This window comes from Nannobrachium achirus (assembly GCF_963921795.1).
Source record: "Nannobrachium achirus genome assembly, chromosome: 17".
NCBI lineage: Eukaryota > Metazoa > Chordata > Actinopteri > Myctophiformes > Myctophidae > Nannobrachium > Nannobrachium achirus.
In genome coordinates, this window is record NC_137824.1 from 52,167,448 (window position 1) to 52,184,503 (window position 17,056).

The 17,056-nt window shown below is 44.8% G+C and overlaps 1 protein-coding gene across 1 annotated transcript in view; it reads left to right on the forward strand.

The window, feature by feature from the left end:
- Nucleotides 1–3,223: 3,223 nt before the first annotated feature.
- Nucleotides 3,224–17,056, forward strand: part of fat4 (FAT atypical cadherin 4) — a gene marked incomplete at its 5' end in the record, with an annotated part of 157,505 nt that continues 143,672 nt past the window's right edge. Inside the window, one exon of the mRNA XM_080745854.1 lies at nucleotides 3,224–8,326. Within this exon, the coding sequence (XP_080601980.1) occupies nucleotides 3,224–8,326 (5,103 nt within the window). The remainder of the gene's footprint in view (nucleotides 8,327–17,056) is intronic.

The following is a 17,056-nucleotide window of genomic DNA, read 5'->3' on the forward strand; positions in this document are numbered from 1 at the left end:
TATTCAACCTGTGGCCCGTGGGCCGCATGCGGCCCCAGCAGCAACATTATTTTGTCTACTTTTAGTGTGGACAAATAATTTCGGATAATTTTTCAGTTACTCTCCAAAACCACTAAGAAACATTTTTTGTCTTGTTTTAGACTTTTAGACTTTTTTGCTTCTTCATACTTCATCATTAATCATTTCTCCTTTTTGTTCTTTGAGGTTTGTCCTTACAGATGGAAATGTGTCTGTTTAGTGTTTTCTAGTGCATTTCCTTATTTTTTAGACTACTCATGCAGTGTGTTACAAAATCATTGTCTAGACTAAATGTCCGAAATATGACCGTCATTTTTATCTTGCGGCCCTCTGACTTTTTGTATTTTGCTGAGTGGCCCCTGAGCCATCTTAAGTTGAGTAGCCCTGGTCTAGGTTGATACAAAAGAGTTATGGTTGATACACAATGAAAGTCTTGAGCATATTGAAGAGAGGTAACTTCGAAAAGGAACAATAACCCAGGCTTGTCAACTCTCCTGGATCTCCCAGGAGTCTCCTGGATTTTGACCCCATCTCCTGGCATGCTCCTGGATTGGCAAATCTCCTGGATTTCTCCTGGATTTGGTATCAAACTCCCAAAATTCACCAGAACACAGGAAATTACATCTACTATGTTATTTTTTTTTCTGGGGGAGGACCCCCAGACCCCCGCTTTAGAGGTGGGGCAATGAATGCAAGAAAGATCAGACACATGTACACCTACATTTGGCATTTTAAGGCTGAAATTGTACCATGCTAGTAAAGCAAGCCTGATAAACGTATAAAACATACACAAAATTCACCAGAACACAGGAAATTACATCTACTATGTTATATTTTTTCTGGGGGTGGACCCCCAGACCCCCCGCTTTAGGGTTGGGGGCAATGCATGCAAGAAAGATCATATAAATTATGACTTAAAGATGAGAAGTCATTATTATTCACCTACATTTGGCATTTAAAGCTGAAATTGTACCAGTGCTAGTAAAGCAAGCCTGATAAAAGTATCAAACATGCACAAAATTCAACAGAACACAGGAAAGTATATATCTGTTAAGAGGTTTTGGGGAGAGGACCCCCAGACCCCGGTAGGAGAGTTCCGCGCACCCCCCAAAAAATAAATCTCCTGGATTCTGACCGTCCAATGTTGACAACCCTGCAATAACCTAGCCCTATAGGCCTAGGCTACTCCACATTCAGGGGAGAAAGTTAACTTGTGGAAGACAAGGGGCAAGAGAAGCAATGATACAATAGGCTGGCTCAGAGTCAGAGCGACTCGGCTGGCTGATGCAAAGTCTGACTGACAGATACAATCAGCAGCTCATTAATTAGTCTACTGCAGGTGTTGAATGTGTTCTCAATTTCATCTCTCTGCCTACAACCCTCGCATAGACCTGCTTTCCGTGGAAAGCCTGCCTGCCCGCCTTTTTATGCGGTAATTAGTACACACCCGCAAGCAGACACGCTTTGTTTTCGCGATGAATAGTGTTCATCTCCACGTTTGAGTCAGCTGTAGGCGATATACTGTATATTATACATTAGCCTACCTGTTAGTTTTATTTGGAAAGATTTTATTTCGCCACTAGATGGAGCTGCTTACCTACATTATCTACGGTAAGTGCTTCCGCCTCGTCATTAGCTGTAGAAAATATGAATTTGAAGCTGTATTTAATAACTATCTCAACAACGCCAGTGCTTTTAATAACTACAAACTCGTAGCCTACATGCATAGGTATTGAGAGCACATTGTGTGTAGACCTACAGACAGACCACAAGCAAAACAAAAATAAAAACAAAACTGCATGGGCGTAAATTATGTCAAATTTCTGAATAAACTTAAATTAGACCTGCATTTTTCTTTTTATAGAGCAATAAACCAACTGATTGGTAATAAAACTATCAAGTGGTGAACCATATTGCACATTTGCTCCTTATTATAGTGCATATTTTGATCATTTCTCCTCTTAATAATAACAAATAACAGACTAGTGTGTAAAACCCAAAAGTTAAAACGTAATTTAGCTTTTTAAACTCTTTTCATCGGCGTGGGGTTTTATAAAGACAACTAATGGCTATTCAGCTGAGGTTCTTCTTATAAAGGTAGTCTACTGTAGGCTACAGACGGGCTGAACTTTTTGATTGACAAGCTCACATTTTACTTGAGTAAAAGTAGGCTACACAATTAGGCTATTGCCATCTACTGTACCAAAAGTAGCCTACAAAGTAGGCTGCTCTTATGCAGAATGTCCCATTTCAAGTTTTCAAATGTATAAAACTTTTGAAAATAGCAGATCTACAAGCTCACAATGCATCACGAGCATTGTGAGCTTGTAGATCGGCTATTTTCAAATGGGCTTCAAAATCTACAAAGTAACTAAAGTTTTCAAATAGCCTACATGTTGTGGAGTAAACGTAGGCTACAATATTTGCCACTGAGATGAGTAGAAGTAAACGTTTTGGAAATTGGAAATACTCAAGTACAAATACCTCAACTACTTGAGTAAATGTACTTGGTTACTTTACACCACAGTTCACAATGGAAGGGAAACGCTGGCGGAGGGCGGGCACAAGCACCGTTATTGTCCAATGGGCTGCGCGGTGGGAGGGAGTTTGTCCAAGTCCAGCTTTGTTCTAAGTTACTGCGGGGCTCCAGAGTACAATATGACTGAAGCGCCCTGCACCGTTATTTCAACGGGACGCTGTAGTGTGTAGGCTCTGCTGCCCTGCCTGCAGTTGCGCTCAAAACCAGCCTTATGGCTGAATCATTTTAACTTTTGGATAAACTCTCCCTTTGTTTCTCAGACGGTTGCAACTGCAACTTTTTTAGTTTGTTTTTGTTTTATAGGCTATACATCACAACTGATCATGCCATTCCGCCCAGGGGATGCTTATTATAGCAACATTGGATCTGAGGTGAAACTTCCTTGACAAGCAGCACGGGACGTATTGATCTGCAGGAATTATACACTTCAGGCAAGAGGATTTTTTTTTTTTTTTTTTGTATTAAAGTATTATTATACTGGATCCTAAACGACGCTTTGTGGAATACTTTGGACAACGTGGAAAAAAGAGACGCACCTTTTGCTGGGATTTGCATTACGCGCAGCGCTGGAATACAATGCTTTTTAGTCGTCATTAAAACTTAACGTAAAGTTGATGCATCATAGGCATGGACTTGTCCTGAGAAAGGTGGACTGGGTTATAGACCATGGCGCCCACAGGTAGGAGTTTAGGTCGGTTCCATTTGATTCTATTGTTGTTATGGACACTATCGCAATATTCCGCGTCCAGTCAAGTTCGCCAAGAGTTTCAGGTATTCGAGGAGCAGCCCGTCGGCACCTACGTGGGGACCATAGAGACTAAGCCCAGCTTCACCTACCGCTTCAGTGAAAACCACCAACTTTTTGCAATTAACGGCACCACCGGAGTCATCTACACCTCTTCGGTGATTGACAGGGAGCTCTTGCAGAGCGATGTCATCAATGTCGTGGTGCTCTCCAGCCAGCCCACTTATCCCACTGAAGTTAGGATTGTAGTGTTGGACATAAACGACAATTCTCCTGTGTTTCCCGACGCGTCAATTGTGGTTTCGTTTAAAGAGGACGCCAGCAGTGGCAGGCAAGTGATTCTAGACACCGCGACTGATTCGGACATAGGGAGTAACGGAGTTGATCACACCACGTACAGAATAGTGAACGGCAACGAGCAGAGGAAATTCCGCTTGGATATAACAGTCAATCCTAGCGGCGAGGGGGCATTCTTGCACCTTGTTTCAACTGGTGGCTTGGATAGGGAAGTTACTCCCTTCTACCAACTCCTGATTGAGGTGGAGGACAAAGGAGAGCCTAAAAAGTTTGGCTACCTCCAAGTAAATGTCACAATTCAGGACATAAACGATAACCCTCCTATATTTGACCATGACCAGTATCAGAACAGTGTATGTGAGGATGCAGCGGTGGGCTCTAGTGTTCTGCAAATTACAGCATCAGATCAAGATGAGGGGGCCAACGCAGACATACGGTACATTCTAGACGAGGGAACACCTTTCCAAATTGACCCTAAAGCAGGCACCATTATTATAAAAGAGGGCTTAGATTATGAGAGCAAGAAAGAATATTCATTGACTATCCATGCCGTGGATAATGGTGTGCCCTCTCTGTCAGGCAGAACAGAAGCCACCATCAAACTTGTGGATGTAAATGATAATGACCCGGTTGTGAAGTTCCGCTACTTTCCCACTACATCTAAATTTGCCTCTGTTGATGAAAATGCCCAAATTGGCACAGTTGTGGCTTTACTCACTGTCTCCGACTCAGACTCCCCCACAGCTAATGGCAACATATCTGTCTCCATCTTAGGGGGAAACGAACAGAGGCACTTTGAAGTGCACACGTCTCCAGTCCCCAATTTAAGCTTGATCAAAGTGGCCAGTGTATTAGACAGGGAGCGCATTTCGTCATACAACCTGACTGTGTCTGTATCAGACAATGGCAAACCTATGGCCAGGTCCTCCTTTGCCAGTCTGGTTATTTTTGTGAATGATATCAATGACCACCCACCCATATTCCAGGAAGCGCTGTACAGAGTAGATATCAGTGAAGACATTCCTAAAGGCAGCTACATTAAAGGGGTCTCTGCAACAGATGGCGACTCTGGGCAGAACGCCAACCTGCGCTACTCCCTGGTGTCTGGAAACGCTTTGGGCTGGTTCTCCATCAGTGAAAACAGCGGCTTGGTCACCAGTGCCGCTTTGCTGGACAGGGAAATAGCATCTGAAATCATGCTCAACATCAGTGCCAAGGACCAAGGGCTGCAGCCCAAGATCTCCTACACGAAACTGATAATCAACATCACAGACGTGAATGACCAAGTGCCCACTTTCACCCAGAGCACGTATCATGTTTCCCTCATGGAGCACGCACCTGCTGGCAGTGAGCTGGTTGGGCTGTCTGCCTCGGATGATGACCTGGGGCCCAACGGCACGGTCCGCTTCTCGTTCGACGCCGAGACCCCCGCCAGTGTCCAACAGCTGTTTCGCCTGGACGCCGCATCAGGCAGACTAAGCACCGCCACTGAGCTAGATAGAGAAGGCCAGGACTGTTACGTACTCCACATTCTGGCAACAGACTCAGGCATCCCCCCTCTTCACTCCATATGCAAAGTTAACATCACCCTGAGGGACATCAATGACAACAGGCCAGTGTTCTATCCAGTGCAGTACTTTGCCAATGTGAAAGAGAACGAGCCCTCGGGGTCTTACGTGGCCACAGTGTCAGCCACGGACCCCGACATGGGTCGAAATGGCACAGTGAAATATATCATCACAGCAGGGGACGCATCCAAATTCCACATTAACAGCAACACGGGCAAGATCACGACCCTGGTGCCCCTGGACAGGGAGGAAAAGATGGCCTACCAGCTGCAGGTGACTGCAGCAGATGGGGGCGGCCTCCGTTCGCACACGCAGGCCATCGTGACCATCACTGTCATAGACACGCAGGACAACCCGCCCACGTTCAGCCAAAATACCTACAGCTTTGTCATGTTTGAGAATGTGGGCATCGGAGCTGTTATAGGTACGGTGTCTGCCACCACGGTCGATTTGAACACAAACATTACCTATTTGATCACCTCAGGCGATCAGAGAGGCCTTTTTGCTGTCAACGGTGGGGGCCAAATCACAGCGTCCAGTCAAATTGATAGAGAGGAGCAGGCTTTTTATCAGCTGAAAGTGGTGGCCAGGGGTGGGGAGGTTACTGGTGAGGCCCTGGTTAATATCACAGTAAAGGACTTGAATGACAATGCCCCCCATTTTATGCATGCTGTCGAACACGTAAGTGCGGTGGAGAACTGGAGCACAGGGCATGTCATATTCCAGGCCAAAGCATCAGACCCGGACGAGGGCACTAATGGCATGGTGATCTACAGCATCAAACAGAACCCGAAGGGACTGTTCCACATTCACGAGAAGCACGGTCTCATCACTCTGACTGGCCCGCTGGAGGTCACCACTAGCTCTTACCATGTGGAGATCATCGCCTCAGATATGGGCGTGCCACGGCGCACCTCCAGCCTCATGCTCACCGTCAGCGTCTACGATGTCAACGACAACTCCCCTGTGTTCGATCAGCTCTCCTATGAGGTCATCATCCTGGAGTCTGAGCCTGTGAACAGCCGCTTTTTCAAGGTCAAAGCCACCGACAAAGACTCTGGCCTGAATGGCGAGATAATGTACGATATCGTTGGCGGCAACACAGGTGACATGTTTGGGATCTTTCCAGACGGGCAGCTGTACATTAAAAGCGAGTTGGACAGAGAGATGCAGGATAGATATAACTTAGTGGTCACAGCCACAGACAGGGCCGTGGAGCCTCTAAGTGCCAGTGTCAATGTCAGTGTAATTCTAGACGACGTCAACGACAACCGGCCCCTCTTTAACAGCACCAATTATGTGTTCCACTTTGAGGAAGAGCAGAAGAGAGGGTCACTGGTGGGGCGTGTCTTTGCAGAGGATAAGGACTTTGGCCCAAACAGTGAGGTTAGATACACATTTGAGACTCCGCAGCCCAACTTTGAACTGAACGCCATAACAGGGGAGTTAACCAGCACGCTGCAGTTGGACAGAGAGTCACTCATGAGACAAAGAGGCGCCTCTGTGTTCAGCTTCATGGTCGTGTCCTCCGACCAGGGTCTCCCCAAGCCCCTGAGAGACCAGGCCAAAGTGCAAGTTTACATCCAGGACATCAACGACAACCCACCCAAGTTCACCAAAGACATTTACCAGGCCTCCATCTCTGAGTTGGCCCAGAATATGACACAGCTGCTGAGGGTCTCTGCCTCGGACGTGGACGAGAACAAAAATGGGCTGGTCCATTACCGCATCGCCGACGGCAACGAGGAGGGCCAGTTTACCATTGAGAGCAGTTCCGGACAGGTGACTTTAGTAGGGAAACTTGACTATGAGTCCACATCCTCCTACTCACTGAAAATCATTGCAGTTGATGCTGGTACCGTGCCCTTATCCTCCTCATGTATGCTAAGCATTAGCATTCTGGATGAGAATGACAACTCCCCCTCCTTCCCTAAATCCTCCCTGTCCGTGGATGTGCTTGAGAACATGAGGATAGGGGAGCTGGTGGCCTCTGTGACCGCCACCGATGCAGACTCTGGTCAGAACGCAGACATAACGTACAGTATCACAGCCACCAACAACCATGGCACGTTTAGCATCAGTCCCAACACTGGCAGCATCTTCTTAGTTAAAAGAATGGACTACGAGACCCAGTCATTTTACAAACTCAACATCACTGCAAAGGACAATGGGAGACCGCCACGGTCCTCTTCCATTCCTGTGGTCATTCATGTCAGGGATTTCAATGACAATCCACCCATTTTTACCCCTGGTGACATTTTCAAATCCATCACGGAAAATCTTCCCACCTCAGCCTCTGTCATGACAATTACAGCCCATGACACAGATGCAGACATAAACGGCCTGCTGGAATACTCCATTGTCCAGCAGACTCCCAGAGGGGGCCACTTTAGCATCAACCCCAGCACTGGTCTCATATACACAAATAAGGAGATAGACAGAGAGTTCTCTAATCTCTTTGAACTGACAATTAAGGCGACTGACCAGGCGGTGCCCGTGGAATTCCGGCGCTTTGCCCTGAAGAACGTCACAATATGGGTCACAGATCAGAATGACAACATACCGACGTTCATGTCCCAGAACGCCCTCGTGGCTGAGCCCAACATAGTCATCGGGTCCATCCTCACCACGGTGGTGGCCTTTGATCCTGACGAGGGGGCGAATGGCGAGGTGGAGTACGAGCTTGTGAAGGGTGACTCCGACACCTTCATCATGGACCGCTACAGTGGGGACATACGCCTGGCCTCCCAGCTGACGCCCTCCCGGCTCATATACACGCTCACGGTGTCGGCCACCGACCACGGCACCGACCGCAAGACCTCCCGAACCGACCTCACCATCATCCTCCAGGGGGCCGACGGGCCTGTGTTCTCCCAGCCCAAATACATTACCATCCTCAAGGAGGGCCAGCCGCCGGGCACCAACGTCATCTCGCTGGACGCCTCCAGCCCCCGTGGCTCGGCGACCAAAGTGGAGTTTTTCATCGTGGCGGTGCGGAGCGGCGGGAAGGCCGTGGGACGCCTGTTCACCATCGGACGCCACACCGGGGTGATTCAGACCGCCGCCGAGCTGGACCGGGAGCAGGGCTCTGACCTCTACCTGGTAGACGTGTATGCCATAGAGACGGATGCCAGTCAACCCAGGACACAGCGGGCCGAGGTGAGTACATTGCTGAGTTCTCTCCTTTAGGTTTGGGAGGTACGCTTATTTCTATTATGGTGTTCTACTGTACATCTGTTCGATCTGTTTGGCACGGTGGCGATCAAGGCATGGGTTGAAGTCCTTGTGTTTGATAGAAGCTATTTTGAGTGAATGAATGAAATGTGATCAAGATTTCATGTGAAGAAAGTGAAAAGTATAAGTGTAACTCCCACATAAACATCGAGGCTACCTGTTACATTTGACCACTCGTTCATTCAATTCCAGTCTTTTACACATTCTTCAGTTATATTAAACCAAAATTGCCGTAACATTAGAAAGAAGGCCTTGTTCTTTGGCAAGAAACTTCATTGCCCCCCCACTGCCCCTCCTAAAAACATACTGGTCATAACAATTTCTCCACTACAGTATGTCCCTCCAGTATACCTGGAAAGGGAAAATGAGTGTTGTGTGTCTCTCTGCAGGAGCTATGCTGCTGTTATGATTTGGAATATTCTTATCAGTGCATATGAACTGCACACAAAAAAAGGAATGTAATTTCAACCCCTAAAGACATTCCTCATTCTAGGGTTGTTGTATCAAGGTTTAAGGCCCATGGTGGTTTCTCTCATCCCATGGAGATTTGAAAAAGAAAGTAATTCCTATGGGTCTCTGGTTTAGGTATGCATCATGGCGAGCAGTATCACTTTGAGCTTTAGAGCCTGCGGCTGTTTTGGCACGAGGGTGGTCTGAGAGGGGTACTTTTGTGCATCGCGGGGCTCAGCTCCACAGGCAATAAGTGACCATTAAAATTGGGTGACCCCTTAAGACTCTGTGAAAAGACATTGAGGGCAAGCATGAGGAGAGAAAGAAAATCTCAGAGTGAAACTTAAGCTGTCTCTGTGTGGAGTTTGCTGGAGTATGATGCGCACCTCTTTTAGACTCCTGCACGTTCCCCAGGGGAAGGAGTTAAATTCTGTGCAGTGAATGGCTGTTGGAACCCTAAACCCTGGTTTTGGTGGCTATAAGACCTAGCCACTCCTGAAATGAAAAACAAATGTGACTCAATATGTGTTTTGGAAATTTCAACGGGGACGTAAAATGCCATGTTATTACAGGCTTGATTATACATGTATATAAATTGGAGTTTTCAGAGTAAAACCAAATTGGTTTCACTGCTGCTTCTGCTAAGAAATGTGCTTTAGTTGTGGGCTCGCCTGGAAGGCGAGCACACGTATGTTATCTTCATTATTTATTTGTTTATAGCTATATGTGTATCTCCTCAAAACTTTGGCGCGCTTCATCTCTTAAACGCTTACACCTTTCAACACCATTCAAATTTTTATGTGTTCAGCTTACTGAGGACACGTGTGCTTGTACTTTTGGTTTTGAAATGTTTTGTAGTATAAATATAAAAAAATAAAAATGTTTAACTTTAAGCACCCAATGCATTTCCAATGGGTTTAGTGAGTGGGGACAGAGTGGAGAGAAGGATAATAGACCCATGTTTATGTTAAGGCGCTGTGGCTGCAGTGTTCACACTTCAGATATGCTATCTATATCATTGCGTTCACACAGGTCTGCTCTCTGATTTGATCCAAATGTCTAAGCTGTGTGATGTATAAAACTATAGTTATAGTTAAAACTATAAATAAATGTCCCTCTCCACTCTACTGATTACACAGCTGTGATCAAGAATCAAGTCCGGGCGATGGGATGTAAATCCCATAGCCATATATCCTAGAGCCCGCAGGGACAGTCAGCCATATTAGTGGTTGTTGTTGGTTGTCAGGGAGATATCAAAACCAATGCATTTCCAAGTCAGATCCACAAACACAATAAAAGCCATGCTCCACTCCTCAGTCTGGAGTGGCCACATAGAAGAACGCCTTGGTTATAGACATAGTGGAGGACAGATGTGATCTGGGATTGTTAGCCTACAGTATATGCACTCAATATACTCCACTACAGTTGGAGTCCATTTGACAGTTGCTGGTTCCCAAACACAGAATCAAAAATGTAGATCTAGAACACATAGAATATGTACAGTACAGTAAGGTTCAGTAGAGTACAGTAAAAGTACAGTAAGGTTCAGTAGAGTACAGTAAAGTACAGTAAGGTACAGAAAGGTACAGTACAGAAAGGTACAGTAGAGTACAGTACAGTAAGGTACAGTAAAGTACAATACAGTACAGTAAGGTACAGTAGAGTACAGTAAAGTACAATAAAGTACAGTAAAGTAGAATAAAGTACAGTAAGGTACAGTGGAGTACAGTAAAGTACAGTAGAGTACAGTAAAGTACAGTATAGTAAGGTACAGTAGAGTACAGTACAGTAAGGTACAGTACGGTACAGTAGAGTACAGTATAGTATAGTACAGTAAGGTACAGTACAGTACAGTAAGGTACAGTAGAGTACAGTACAGTAAGGTACAGTAGAGTACAGTAAAGTACAGTAAGTTACAGTAGAATACAGTAAAGTACAGTACAGTAGAGTACAGTAAAGTACAGTAAGTTACAGTACAGTACAGTACAGTACAGTACAGTACAGTACAGTACAGTACAGTAAGGTGCAGTACAGTATAGTAAGGTACAGTACAATACTGTAAGGTACCTTAAAGTATCCTATTTGTTGGGTTGGAAGCGAACCCACACTGTTTCGAAGGAACAGTATTTCTAGTTGATATTATTGCTGTGGAGGTAATTAAAAAAAAGTGATTGAAAAACAACATAATAGCCTCGTGCAACGATTCCAGAACATATTCCAGAACTGAGTTGCTTTTGGATAGGTTCTTTTTTTTTCCAGCCACTGAAAGTCCTGAAATTGAAACTTAACACAGCGGTTGGTTGTACAGAGACAAACTCAAACATGATTGAAAAGAAGGATTATTTGGCAAAACCTTGTTAACTAATTTAACTCAAGCGTTTTGTGTGTGACCAAATGGGGATATCAAATGTTCTCTCACGTTGCCTGCAGCGGAGATTGCGATCTCCTTCCATGCAGACTCCAGTGTGGGCTTAATGAGAGAAATATATTGCTACCTTCCCAAACCTTTTTACTTCATGGCATGCTAAGTCTGAGTCCTTCTCAGCCCTTGAGATAGATGACTTTACCATGCCTCTTGTCTTCACTGAGGAGCTGTGGTGTACTGTAAAGTAACTACTAAGTACATTTACTAAAGTACTGTACTTATACTGTAAGTAAAATCTTTAGGTATTTGTACTTGAGTATTTCCAATTTCTTGTACTTTTACTCCACTACATCTCGGATCCAAATATTGTACTTTTACTCCACTGCATTTATTTGAAACCTTTAGTTACTAGTTACTTTGCAGATATGCAGATATAAAACTTACATGAACCACTTTAGCCCTATTTGCGATGCGACGTGTTGTGCACTTGTAGATCTGCTATTTTCAAACATTTGTATACTTACTTTTGATACTTTAAGTAGATTTTGATGACAATACTTTTGTACTTTTACACAAGTACATTTTGAATTCTGGACTTTTAATTCTAAAATTATATTGCAGTATTGATACTTTTACTTGAGTACAAAATGTGAGTACTTTTTACACCACTGCTGAGGAGTCCGTTCAAGACTGCTTTCAATCTGGGACCTGAATTTTTCATCCACCACATACTGTGGGACACAAATACATCATATAGGCCTACCACAATTTAATGATTTAAAACCACATTAACCATGGCATCCCTATTTTGTAGGCTAAACTTTTCAAAAATGTTCCAGAAAGAAAAGGAATGTTGTATTCTAAAATGATTACAAATACATAACTAATCTCAAAAAAGAAATGGCAAAAACAGCTGATCCACAAGCTCACAACTCGTCGGAATGCAACATGTTGTGAGCTTGTGGATCGGCTATTTTCTTAAGACATATTTAAGTTAGTCTTTTATTTGTGTTTGTGATAACTGGTCATGGGATATAACACAGCCTCTCCCATTGACTGCAGTTGTTTTTCTTGACAAGGCTGACCTCAGATATCTCCATCAGTGGTACCACTAAGCACACAGTGGTACAGCAGTCTAAGCGTCAGGGGACTTGGACTGATGTCATTCCGATGCAGTATTTATGTACCAGAAACTCAGTAGCTACTGGGTGATTATTCCCATCCTCCGGGGTCGTGACCCTTTTCACTCTCTCAAGCTTTTGCATTCTCGCAATTGATTGGCCGCTTGAGGAGAATTGACAACCTACTTTTCCCCCACTTTGTGTTTGTGTGTGTGTGTGTGTGTGTGTGTGTGTGTGTGTGTGTGTGTGTGTGTGCGTGTGCGTGCACGTGCGTGTGTGTTCACACGTGCGTGCATGTGTGCGTAATGTTTTGGAAAGCCTCAAACAAAGAGTATTCTGCTGGACATGCCTTATCAATGCTTGTGATCTTAAACATCTGAGTGGCCTGGAGCTTTGCACCGAGAGGGAAGTCGATTGAGTGTTGTTTTTATTCTGGCCTCTCTTGGCGTGCAAGCATGTTTGACTGTCAGTTGCTGTTGCTGATTGGCTGCTGCTTTTATTTTCTAACCAAGAAAATGCAGCGCTATCTGGTTCATCATCATAGTTTAGCTTTATGTGATTGACAGCCTAGATGTATTCCGTGTACCCCTGCGTGACCCAGAGTGGTGACCTAAAGAAATAAGAACCAGGTTGAGATGTATATTTTTCTCTCCATCTCCCAGTCGCCTTCGCTATCTCTGGTTCTTGTCATCAATTCTCCCCCCTCTCACATAATAACCCCTCCGTCCGTCTCTCCACTCCACTTCTCTCACACTCATTACAATCTTTTGGATTGCAGCAATTGCTTTTCTTTGACTCATAGTGTGACAAAATAAAATAGTGGTTAAGCTATAATAGCAAGTTCACAAAGCATCACTATATTTTGAAAATGTGAGATGCCAGATTGAAAGTGGCATATAATTGAATTTGACTTTAAATCAACCATTTTATAGACTTATATTCCTTTCCAATTGCCCCTTACCAGCGGCCCCCACTTTGAACCACCGCTCCCTTCCCTCCTTAAAACGCATTGTTCCCTGTGGAAAATAAACACAGTGTGACCGGTCAGCAGGCCCTTCCTTTGTTTGGTCCTTCACAGATAGCGTGTTGGACTGCTGTGGCCGTGATTTGGGAGGCCTTTGTTGTTTTTTTGTCTGTGCCAACGCCATGAAGTGACTGATTTAGTGTGTGTGTGTGTGTGTGTGTGTGTGTGTGTGTGTGTGTGTGTGTGTGTGTGTGTGTGTGTGTGTGTGTGTGTGTGTGTGTGTGTGTGTGTGCGTGCGCGTGCGTGTGTGCGTGCCTGCTCTAGGATTTGTTGAAGTGAGGGGCATACTGCATCAGAGTGGTTTGAGAGTTGTGGGTACAACAGGGGCGGCATAGCTCAGGGGTAGAGAAACCGTTATTAGAGCACGAAGGGTTCCCAAAGGGTTCCCAGTTTGAATCCGGGCTCCCCCTGAGTTAATGTCCAAGAGTCCTTGGGCAAGACTCTGAACCCCTAATTGCTCCCGGTGAGTAGGTTGGTGCCTTGCATGGTTTCCTCCGCCACCGGTGTATGAATGTGTGCGTGAATGGGTGAATGTAATGCACAATCTATGTAAAGCGCTTTGGATAAAAGCGCTATATAAATGCACCATTTACCATTTACAACAGCAAAAGTCTCAGTGTTAATTTTGCTCTACTTGTCTGTAAAAAAGGGACCCAATGCCTCCAGTGCCAAGCAGGATTGGGGAGGTTCATCACCATTACTCATTCCTTTTTTAGTTTTAGTTTTTTGTTTTTGGGCTTTTATGCCTGTATTGGATAGGAAATGGGGGAGAAATGGGAGTGACATGCGGCAAAGGTCGTCCGGATCGGGAATCGAACCGGCGACGCTGTCAGGCATCAATGCCTATGTGGCAATGCCTATGTGGTATGCGCCTGGACCAGTAGGCCAGCGGGCACCCCACCATTACTGATTCCTGAGCGTGGCACGGCTGCAGCTCACCACTCCAAGAGATGGGTCAACAATGTATCTGACAAATAAATACATTATTATTATTATTGTCCATTCAAAAAAAGAAACACTGAGGATTTGACTGTGCAGGGAAAAGGATGGACAGAGGAACGGGATCACGTCTCAAGCAGTTGTGGGAGTGAGGGGTACACGGTCAGTCTGCCCATGTGGACATCATGACTAGGGAATGCAGATGGCTGGGCCAGATACATGGGTCTTATTAGTGTTGTTCTCAGTTGCTACGGGTGATTTGAGCTCTGCTTTCTCCCCTCCCCTCTTTGTTTACCTCTATCTTTTAATCTCTCTCTTTGTCTCTGTGTCTATCCATTTCTCTTGCCCTGTCTCTCACTCTTTCGCCGCGTTTGTTACACTCAACTGTCTCCGTGTTTCTGATTGGTCGATTCTCTCCCTCCTCTGTCTCCCTCTGTCCCGTGGCTCTATGGCAGGGCAGCGCCGAACCTCCTCCGACCTGCATGAAATACAAAACCTATACATCCCAGACAGCTGGCGTAGGCAGAGATCTAGCTGAGAAGTCATAGGTTCAGATCCGGCTCATGACCTGCTTTGTGTGTCTCGCCCCCCTCTCGCTCTCCCCATCCCCTCTCGCCTGTCTCTCTCCATTGTGTCATCTGATTAAGCAAGTAATGCTTTCAGATGTAGCGGAAGTAACTTAAAGATAAATCCCCAATTCAGTCACACACTGAATTGGATGTGCTAGCGCTGTACAATTAACTTACATTTATCAAACTGATTCAGTTTTAATTTGAAAATCTTGAAAATAACTGATCTAAAGCTCCAGTAGCTCAGGAAGCTCTGATAGCAATGTCTGCAACTTTCTTTTCTTTTTTTGTCTTCTTTTTTTTTAAGAAAAAGGGGTCTATCATGACATGCCCTGTGTAGTGTGAATGTGTGTATCACTTACATCTCTAATAGGTTGTACTAGCCCTTACCCGTTCAAAGATATGAGCTCCGAAATGATGTGCAGTGTGTGGGTTATGGGATGTGCACTGTGCACACAGTATATGAGGGATGGAAAGTAACTTTAACTGGTGCTTGCATGATAATATGTAGGAGCACCAATGTAAGAAATACCCGTTTGGTTTAATGGCTATAGAGATACTGTGTACCGATCTGCATGATTTTTGGACAACATCTGTAACAGGGCCAGACAACCACCCCCCGCCCACCCGCCTGCACACACACAGAGCTGGTTAAACATGTTACCTCATGCTAGATGCAGAATAGATATGCCTCATGCTAGATGCAGAATAGATATAGATACACCATAAAAATGCTAATATACAGCATATGATTTGTGAAAGTGACAAACGGGCTTCACAGTTATGTCAGGTGTGTTCATATGCTAATGGTGATGCGATTTCAGATCAATTGCTCCAGCCACTGAGGAGAAACGCTGTGACAGACAGACAGACAGACATTCGGAAAATGATATGTTTGATATCAGAGATTTAGCTGATATTCTTATCTAAAGCAACTTGCTATGATCGCAGTGACTGTCAGGGATAGCCCCCTTGTGTGCATTTGAGGACTACCGTGTTAGTGGATGGTGCAACCATGCACGGTCAGGTGGTGATGTTTTCACCGTAACCAGGGCTGTAAATCCATGCCGTAATTTGGCTGGACGTGTGTTTTGGCATGGCCATCGTCAAGGCTTCAGCGAGGTGATGCATCTGCTGGCCCCCGCCTGGTAGGTGGTCTCGCACGGGTCAGAGTTGAGGCAGCGCCGTGAAGGCATGGTCTCTCCAAGTGCTTGTCCATTTTATGAGACAGTCGGCATAAAAACTCAGATAAACACTCACTCAAGCATAGGTGCATGCAAGCCCCCCTTGTCTCCACACACACGCACGCACACACACACACACACACACACACACACACACACACACACACGCATACACACACACACATGACCACTGATTGACCTCAAGACTCAAGTTCATGCACACATACTCACACACACTCACACACACCCACACACACACACACACACACACACACACACACACACACACACACACACACACACACACACACACACACACACACACACACACACATATGTCATAATAATGAAATAGTCAAGAATGTTTTGAGCATGTCGTTCGATGCCTAGATTTGTAGAAGGAAAAGATCTTTTAGTGGTTATCGTTTATTAGTCTTATTATTATTGTGGTTACTGCCACCACATCCATGACTTCAGATGAATATATTGTAAAATGAATATAAAATAATATTTTTAGATTATATTTGACAGTACATGTTTGGACAGAGACAGGAAAGAGAGGGCGTGACATTTGACACAGGTTCATAAGATAGATTTGAACCCGTGGTGACAACTTTATGGCTGTGTGTTAGCTTGGTGGCCAAGCTACCATGTCAACCAAGTTCACCTGATGTTAATGATTTGGCACTTGCATTATAGCATTTACATTTTAGCTTGTTGCACGTTTTCAGTTGCTCTTCAGCTGAAATATCTGTGTCCCAATAAAGTGCTGACTGCGGTTGTACTGTAAACCGTCTTATGTTTCACTGTGTTTGACTGTCCTCTTCTCCTTCAGACATTATCAAAACGTCCAGTCACAACACATATTTTGATAAGCTTTGCTGATGGCTTGTTAACCTTCTAAAACCAAAGTCATTATTTAAAAATCTTAAAATAAAGACTTTGGTTTCAGTGAAATGCACCGGTACTCCCAAAACGGCTAAATCAAGATTTTAAAATGTAC